This window comes from Cyprinodon variegatus, unplaced genomic scaffold (genome assembly GCF_000732505.1).
Source record: "Cyprinodon variegatus isolate N-32 unplaced genomic scaffold, C_variegatus-1.0 Scaffold256, whole genome shotgun sequence".
Lineage (NCBI taxonomy): Eukaryota > Metazoa > Chordata > Actinopteri > Cyprinodontiformes > Cyprinodontidae > Cyprinodon > Cyprinodon variegatus.
Window position 1 is genome coordinate 1,020,433 of NW_015150709.1, and position 9,831 is coordinate 1,030,263.

Below are 9,831 nucleotides of genomic sequence, written 5' to 3' on the forward strand. Positions count from 1 at the left end.
TTTTGCTCACGTGATCGAACATCTGACACAGCAGGCGAAGGAGCAGGAAATGCAACAACAACATCCCGATCATGTGTAGCTTTAATAGAAGATCTCGGTTATTGAGAACATGGCTGTTTTATTTATCGTTTCACTGTGAGTATTTATGTTTAAAACTGCAGGAAGCAGTTTTGTTGTTTCTTTTGTATTGGATTTTTATCGTTGATATCGATTCCCCCCCCCCCCCCCCTCATACAGTCTGTCTCACACTTGCTGGAAAAATGAAGATAGTTGAGGAGCCGAATACGTTTGGGTTAGTAAATAAAACACAGATCTGTTTCGGAATCCATGTGGGGTTTTTTTTCTCACCGATCTTCTCTGTTGGCAGGTTGAATAACCCTTTTATGGCTCAGGGAAACAGACTGCAGCCCAAAGTCGCCCCATCTCCAGTGTCTGGTAAAGAAGTGATATAGAATAGAACAGAAAAGAAAAGAAAATTCATTTTTTTGTCCTGCAAAGAGGAAATTCTTGTGTTTACAGGAGCAAAAAGAATATAGAAAAAAATGGTCACACAAATGTGGACCTTAGAAAAATGTATAAGAATAACATAATAGTGAATAGTTAAATGATAAAAAAATAAGATACTGTACTGAAAAGTGTTTTAACGATATAAAACTTTGCACCTGAAGAATAAATAACCAATATACAGCTCTGGATATTATTACAGTAATGGATATTTAAAAATAGCAGCGACATCAGAGACGGGAAAAATGACAGCAGCATGTTATTTAACTAACTAAGGTAGAAGCTGTGCAAAATCAGCATATATGTAACAACTTATAGAGGTTGTTGGGAACAGTGGTTATAGAGTCTTCGAGCTGCTGGGAGGAAGGATCCGTGATAACGCACCTCGGTGCATTTAGGGGGCAGCAGTCTGTCACTGAAGGAGCTCTCCAGTGCTGCAGCTTCATGCATAAGGTGGGAGACATTATCCAACAGAGATGTTAATTTAGCTAGGATCCTTTTGTTTCCAACCTCCTGCAATGAGTCCAGACGGCATCCAATCACATATCATTTAAAGCTTGCTGGTTAATTAATCAAACAGTTGATGCTGACTGAAAGTTTGCCGATTAGCAGAATTAGTTTCCTAAAATTACTGTCCTAAAATTCTATATTGACTTTTGAATTTAACATGACTAACTTTTTACTAGAGGATGCAATGATCCTATGCTAGGATTGGATATATGTTCCGATATTGAAAAAAAATAGCTAAATTAGCTGGAATAGATATCAGATGAATGATATTGTTCCAAAAGTCTGGGTCCGTTTCAAAAAGCAGGTTTACTGAAAAATGTTTTACACCTGAATCAGGGAAAACGAGTTTTCCATTTTACAAAGAGAGTTTACTCAACCTATTTCTGCTACCATAGTAACATTCTCCCCAGAGCTAACCTGGTTGGGAGCAGGTTTTTTTTTCAGTAAGCTCACAGCTGGTTCATTGGGTGTGTTATTAAAGAATCATTGGTATTCATTCTCAGAGAATTCAATATTTATGGTCAACTCAGTTGGCAGGGTATTTGTCTTTGCTCTGTTTAATATGAGCGACATGCAGACCATTTAAAAAAATGTTTTTTTTTTTACAGTACATAAAGAATTACTGAAATTATTTTCAGATTACACATAGTGGCACAGTAAAGCAGTGGGTAGAGCTGCCGCCTTGCAGCAAGAAGGTTCCAAGTTCGATTCCCGTCCTGGGGTCTTTCTGCGTGGAATTTGCATGTTCTCCCTGAGCATGCATGGGTTCTCTCCGGGTACTCCGGCTTCCTCCCCCAGTCCAAAAACATGACTGTTAGGTTAAGTGGCTTCTCTAATTTCTCCTTAGGTGTGAGCGTGGATGGTTGTATATCCTGTTTGTCTCCGTGTTGCCCTGCAATAAACTGGCAACCTGTCCAGGGTGTACTCTTGCCCGTAGAAAGCTAGACCTCACAACCCCAGAAGGGATAAGCGTGCAGGATGGATGAATTACAGATGAATAGATTTATTGATTCCATGGGGAAAAAAAGGAATTACTGTAGGCTTAGTATTCATTCTGTAATAACAACCTACTGGGAGGTAGGAGGCACAATCTGAAGGAATTCTATTGGACTAATAACCGCTAATAATGGCCAGTTATTGGGATAACATCCAAAGCAGCTGCTAACAGACACTTAGTATTTGCGCAGGTCCTACCTGCTGGAACAGCGTTCTTAGACTTAATCTTTATCTGCTGCCAGGTGATTTCCCCTAAATAGTTACATTGACCCACTACCATTCACCCAGTAACCTAGTTTTTCCTGTAATGTTATTGTGGTCACAACAGGCTATGCCTGTCATAGAGAACTTCACATAAGCCTACACGTTCATTCAAGCAGCAATCTTCTCCCATGCAATCTCCCTCTCCTTTGCATATTAAGCACTGTAGCGCAGTCTTTCGAACACCATAGCGATCTAGTGAATTAAATTTCATGTTTGCAATGCTGATTACGCCATCGACCAGAACACACACAGCAGCTAGTGATGATTTATATCTGTGTGGCGGGGTATGTGGTTAATTAATTCAAAGGCAGCAGCAGTATTGGATATCGGCCATTATTGGATATTGGCTCAGCCAATGTATTGGATCTGGGAAAAATTAATCTTGCATTTCTACCTTTAGCCCAAATTACACCCCACATACCTGCTACACTAAGGGTTTCTTTGAACTCTCTATATTGGGTAATTTCCAGGTCAGCATAAGTGTTGAAAATAGATCTGATTTTGAATAAGAAAAAAGAAAGTAAAGCCCGACCACTTAGAAACAGCTGCCATAAACTCAGAGTGCAATTTTTCATTCAGCACACGCAAATTACTTTAAAAGGATAAAGAAAACAGAGAATTTGAAACTAGAAAAGGAATAGATTTTAGTTTAGAAATCTGAACCCAAATGGTTCAGGATATCAGATGTCTTGACCTCTCTACAAGTAGACTGTCAGTGGCAAAGATAAAAAACAAAAAAAATGCCCTCTGACACTGGCGTTCCTCAGGGATGTGTGTTCAGTACTCAGCTGAGAACACTGCTCATGAACAATTTAGTGATTGTACTCAGTTGTTTTTTATGTCAGTAAAGAAAAAATAATTAACTGGACAGAATAAAAGTCAACAGTCTCTTTGGTAACCATAGTAACATTCTCCTTAAGGCCCGGCCCATCTTCATCGTCTTGCTGGAAAGTGCTTCAGCCTCATAGAGTCCTTGTGAGTATACAGTGTTCTGAAGATGCACATGATGGAATCTGACTCATCCATTTCCCATTTGGTTGACCATTTAAAGCAATCAGTATCCCTGTGTAACTGGTTCTTTTGTAGGTATAAATATGAATTCTGTCCATTCCACAATGTTACCCAGCATGAGCAGTCATTTAGGTGGAACGCCTACAGTGGGATATTGGGGTAAGACACAGCAAATTAATTTTGTCAGTTCAGAAAATCATGATTTTTAATTAGTGAAATTGAAATTGTAAGTCTACTGTTGGTGATTTTATGTTAAATAGGATCTGGCAGGAGTGGGAAATGGCCAACAACACTTTCACAGGCATGTGGATGAGAGATGGTGACACATGTGGAACCAGAAACAGAGAGACAAAGGTAAAAAAAAAAGAAAAAACACATTTTTTTTTTTTTTAAAGGTTTGTGTTCCTTTTCTTGCTCTTTATTAGTTTTCTTTTTCTCAGGCAAATTATTACTAGTTTCCTGATAAATCTTCTTACCTCATTGGTTGACTCATCAGCATTAATGTTGACACCTATAGAAACGAGTTTAGAAAAAGAAAAACAGCATTTCAAAGGATAATATTTCAAGAAAAGGGCTGTAATTAAATTTCTTGATATAGAGTACAACCCTAGTTTGTGGCTCAACCTGTCTTGATTCAATCTCTGGAGATAATTTAAGAGTTCTTTAAAGATGCCTTTTTTCCTCTATGGCAACTTGTAATTTTAGCAGGAGTCAGGAGCTCTATTTTATTTTTAATTTAATTAATATAAAAAAAATCTAGATTTCTATATATTTTTCTAAAGAGTGCATTACTTTAAAACAACCATTTATTAGCATAGATGTATGAGCTGCATTTGAGATAAATGTAAAAACAATAATTATGAGACAAAAATGAAATGGAAAACAGAACAAAAGAAAACAGAAAGCTGATTTTTATGTTTTTAAGAGTCTTTAGTTCTACAGATATTATGCTGCATCAGGTCAAATGTCAGGCATGGTAATGAATTCCATGCAAAATCATTTGAGAATTGTTGAGGTGCTAACTGCTGTTAGCGTATCCAGCTAACAGAAGCACATGGCATACTAATTTTTGTGTGGGCGCTTTACACAGAAATAGAAATTTGAGTTGACAGTAGGGTTGCCAACTGTCAATTTAAAAAGGGAACTGTCCTGTATTAGGAAACAGTATTAGGTGTCTGATGTAATCCAGGTTCAATTCAAATTTTTGCAAATTCAGTTCACAAACATGTAAAGTTAAGAATTCGTAATGTGGTTGGGGTAGAAGAAGTGCATGGCCGAGCCCTTACTGAATTTTCACGCAGTTGGCAACAGTGTTTTTTTCCACCATTTTCTAAAATATTTGTTGCTACAAATACAGATATCAGTGTTACACCTGCAATGATGACTTTAATATTACAATTATTCAAAAACACAAGAACTGTTTTTTTTTTTCCTTTTTTTTTTTTTTTAAAGGGGAACTTTGATTGTTTTGTAATTTAGCTTGTTTTAGGTTTATATCTTTTCCCTATCCATAACTGTATTTATGTTCCTGTATTTGTATTTTCATCTTTCTTTTCATTTATTTTTAATTCTTGTAAAGTGACCTTGAGTGTTCAGAAAGGCGCTGTTAAATAAAATGTATTATTATTATTATTATCTTATGACAATTTTTATTCAAATTAAGTTTACCACTTAGTGAGAATATCTTACAGGCCTACACCCAGTAGGTGCATCAGAGATATTACGGTATTTTTTATTTATGTGTCTGTATATATATTTTATCAAATATGCCTTAAGGGATAAAAAAAAATAAAGATTGCAATATGCACATTTTAAGTAAATAAATACTAAAATAGTTTTGTGTCAAGTCAACTCATTTTGGAAAAAAACCTTCTGTTTCTTGTTACGTTCAGGTGATTTTGCTCTGCAGCAACAGCAGCAAACTGGTGCAAGTATCTGAGCCCAGCACCTGTGTTTACTCGCTGACCTTCGAGACGCCGCTCGTTTGCCATCCTCATTCGCTGTTAGGTAGGTCAGCAATAAAAGCCTCCTCTTATGCTGTGAATGTCGGCAGTAATCGGGGCTGCGTTTTTTTATTTACAGTGTACCCTACTCTGAATGAGAAGCTGCAGGAAGAATGGGATGAAGCGGAGCAGGCCCGATATGAGGGTCTTATCACTGAGCAGGTAGGAAGTAGATTTAGATTAAACCATTAAATGTCGCTAAAAACATCAAAAGTGCATTCATAGCTCTACTAATGCCTCGGACATTAGAGGATTTAAAACTATGAAATTGCTAGCTAATCATGTTAATCTTATGTGCACTACAGGGCTACAACAATCTCCTGAGAGATATTTTTCAGGATGCTGGACTCTTGAAGAGCAACAAAGTGACAGAGACTGTACCACAGGCAGAAGTAGATTCAGGAAAGCCAAACTCTTTACAGAAATGCCAAGAAGTAAGTTCATCAACGATTACGCATGGTAGGCGAGTGTTTCTTGAAACATATGGTTGATATTTATTTGTATGTATTTTGTTCTAGGATTATCAAAAACAGAGTGAAGAGATAGCAAGACTGCGTGCTCTCCTCACTCAGAATAATATTTCTTTTGAGTCACAGCCAAGTAAGTGAGCCTAAAACCAGCCTCGCCATATATGTTTAAACTGTCTCTATAGCATGAATTTTTTTTTATTTTATTTTATATGACAGATGAACAAAAGGGTGCAGTGACTGTGCCAGCTAAAGACCAACACCTGAGAGGAGACACGGGTATCTTCGATCTACTGTGAAGATCACCAGGAGCGGCAGGCTGCTTATTTTAAAGGACCTGAGGGGATTTAATGTCTTTCTGGTCTGTTTGAAACGAGGTTCACACCAGTAAAATGTGGATTAATTCTCTTGGGCAACACTGCATCAGACTTTTAGGGTAAAGTTTGGACTGTTACCTTCCCAGTATCTCCACAACCCCTGCAAGCTTTTCCGATGTTTTATGGAGGCAGCATCACTGGAAACTAAAACATCCTGCAGGCATAAGATGGAAAACTGTAACAATGCCATGTTTTAATAGCTGTTATTCTGAATATGACTGAACCTGTTTCGGCATATATTATTGATACACTACTTCACCAAGCAGCCAGCAGTCACTGGGGGAGTTTGACACGCTGGACATTTCACCAGTTCGTCACAGAGATACACAGTATTAACTTGGAGTGGGAGAGGAAGATAATAGTACCCAGGCGTGCACACAGAGATTGGAGAAAATCTAGCTGAAAGAATCGCAGATTGGGATTCAAATATAAGACCTTCTTGTTGCCACCAATTAGGCATTATTACCCCCTCTGACTATAGTAGAAAAAACTTGACCAAGCTTTTGAGGTTGAAGTACATACTGCTCTATTAAACTTCCCCTCTGTAGACATTTTTATAGGAAATGGAAGATCCATTGCAGTTTTAGTGAGGTTCATATCTTGACACTCCCCCCTGTAATATCCACGCATATAGAAAAAAGAAAAGACGATTCCTCACTTTAAAGTGGGAGTGTTTGCTCTAATCCTTGATATATTGTCCTTTATCATTTGCATGCGGGCCTTCTCCAACACGCTATTCAAATAGTTAAATTCCCCTCATCAACATTCAATCATCCAGCTCTACAGAGGCCCATTGATGAAACATTACTTGGTTCAGATGTGATGGGAAAGGGACACATTTTAAAGCTGATTTAGGTTTGAAGTTGTGTTCCTACTCTGAGACTTTGCCAAAACTGATTCTGTATCATTTTTTACTGAGACATTGGAAATAAAAGATGCAGCCTGAATTGCACTACCAATTTTTTTTTTTACATTTATTTAACATGATGTAATGGTTTAGATAGGGTTTGGTTAGAAAGAACCTTAAGAGAGGCTGCAAAAAAAAAAAAAAGGTTCTCTAAACTGAAAGGTGGACATCTTCAGAAGAACTGTCAGCTTGTTTAATGTTCTGTCTGGTAATAAACAAATGCAAATATGGAAATGTAAGGGTTTATTTAAAAATAAAACTTTGGAAATTGTGTTGGATTTCTGTTAAACTGTGACATCCTGAACTTGCACGGGTTTAGAGTCAGAAAAAATGCAGAACAGGCAGCTTTACAAAGCAATATTTATATAAAAACGACAAGCCAGTAGAGCTAAGTTTTTCTCCTTGGTTCTAATGAAAAAAAATAATATATGGGTGCACAAATTTTCTCCAGGTTTGAACGTCTTCACACTGAGTGAATGAAATCCGTTAACTTTCTTGTTTGTACACTGAACCTTCACCATTAAAGCCGATTCTCCCAGGAGGTGACAACCCACATACCTCCATCCTTAAAGTCACCTCTCTTTGACCGATTTGTGTCTTCACACTATCTAAAAAAAAAATGTCATTGTCTACTGTAGATTTGGAGGTGTTGCGATGAGAAACCTCAAGGTGAATCTCTTGTGCTGCAACAACAAAGAGGATGTGTAATTTTTTTTTCTTCCAGCACACAAATGAAAAGAAACTGGTTGACTTCAGACAGATGAAAAGATTAAGATAAAACATAAAGCTGGAGATGTAAGCAGTTGGCGTCGCTTTAAAATACCTGTTGAGAACCGAGGCCATCCCAAATGAGAAAAGCAGACAAGATTAGTTTGCTCCACATGTTTTAATCTGAGTCCACAAACATTTCACAGCTCATTGGATAAAATTTTTCCTTTTAGTCTGAATCTTCTTTTCAATGAGGATATTTTCTTGTTCAAAACTAAGTCCCTTGAACAGCTCTTACCTAGTTTGGATGTTTTTAAATTTTGTCACAAGCATAATTTAAATTAATTCATGTTCAACATAAGCATGTAAATTGGGGATGTGGCTAAAGGGAAACTTCTAACCCAGGATTTGTCAACATCAGTGTCCCAATATCCAGTGTCCTGCATGTTTAGATTCATCTATGCCCAGAGGTTAGATAAAAGGCTAAACTGCAGCATATCAAGATCTGCAGAAAATCAGCATTTATTTGAATTTGGAGCAGTAAAAATGTCCAAACATGGAGGACGGCTCTGGAGGACTGATCTAAACCATGCAGTGAGCAAAAGGAAGCACAAATCTCCTGACCATTTTTAGCCAACTCTTCAAGATCCACGTGTGTTAGAGAAAAGATGCATTTTGGTTTCAGCTCTCGGGAAAACCCTGGTGTCATTCAGGCCGTAGTACAAACTCACTTTTATGCAGCAGATCCAACATTTTAGTCAAATGTTTCTATCACCTTTAGAAAATAAGAACACTTAGCTCCAGAGTAACTGTCTGCAGCTGAGAGAAACATCTACATGGACTGAGAGCCTAAATGTATATTGCTGAACTTTTACGGATTGGAGAAAATTTCAATTTCCCCAAAAAAGTAACACCAGACCTTTTTTAAAAAGACAAAGAAAAGCTAAAGCATCTCTAATAAATTATTTAAAATTAAGCGTTCCAGCCTGTCGATAAGTTTGTGTAAACATTTGATCTAAAATGTGGATCTGCATCATTGAAAATATGAAACTCTACATAATGAGGCTGTGTGAACATCATGTAGGCTGAGGGTCTGAGTTGGTTTCACAGAATATTTTCTCCCGTGTCAGGAAGAGTCATCAGCTGGACTGGACTGAATACACGTCTGACTTGCATCAACATGTCTCAACCATAAGCATTCCTGACTACTTTTACCTCCACTAGTTTCTTAGCGTTCCACCCCCCTCCGAAGATTTCATCTCCATCTTATTGAAGACATTCAACACCGGAAAACTATATTATTGTTTTCAGAAAATGATCAAAGAATCATATGAAGGTAAAAACATTTAGGAAAATATTGGTCTTTATAGACTGTAGTAGCACAGACAGACATGTGAGCCTTTAAATGAATTATTTCCAGAGAGCAGCAGTTCCAGGCAGGAGACCCGGCCCTTGTTTCAGTGTCTTCCTGTGTTATCTCATCCATTCCAGTGGTTCCCAAGGGTCAGGATAAAAGCTGGATCACTTCTCTGGCTCTCTGCGCTCTCTGCTGGACAACTGCATCGTTTGGTGCATCTCCAGATTCTTCCACCAGCTTTAAGGCCTTCTGGACCGTTATATCCTTCGCTGTTCCACACAGCCCCTCCAGGTACTGAAGCAGAACTGAAAACACATTGTCTGGGATCTAAGGAAACAGAATAACTAAGTTATTTTACCATCTTGGTTAGTTTATATGCACCAAAACCCCCTTTAAGTTAAAAAAAGAAAACTATTTACAACACTTTTTATGAGCAAAAAAATCTAATATATTAAAATATTTCAGAGGGAGCTTAAGGATAAATATCTGTACTAAATAGGATCATAAAGCAGGTACTACATGACATAGCCAAGTCCCTGATTAGAATACTTTTATTAACTTGGAAAAAAATGACGTCTAACAATACCTTTAAGCACAGTAACTAAAGTCAACATTGATATCGGTTTTATTTCCTGGTTGAACAGGTCAGAGTAATTTTTCCCTTTGTGTTCTTTGTGTCTTTTCCCGCCTTTATTTGATCCATTTACAAATGGCTTCAATTAAACAA

General features: G+C 37.5%; 1 protein-coding gene across 1 annotated transcript; it reads left to right on the forward strand.

Moving 5' to 3' along the window:
* Positions 1-5: 5 nt before the first annotated feature.
* LOC107089556 (N-acetylglucosamine-1-phosphotransferase subunit gamma-like) lies at positions 6-7,294 on the forward strand. The gene is made up of 11 exons (XM_015382422.1): positions 6-135; positions 238-292; positions 368-435; positions 3,195-3,249; positions 3,361-3,444; positions 3,546-3,639; positions 5,178-5,292; positions 5,368-5,450; positions 5,594-5,722; positions 5,807-5,888; positions 5,975-7,294. Exons 1-11 carry the CDS (start codon positions 72-74, stop codon positions 6,052-6,054), a joined length of 909 nt encoding a protein of 302 aa, XP_015237908.1. The 5' UTR covers positions 6-71; the 3' UTR covers positions 6,055-7,294.
* Positions 7,295-9,831: the final 2,537 nt, after the last annotated feature.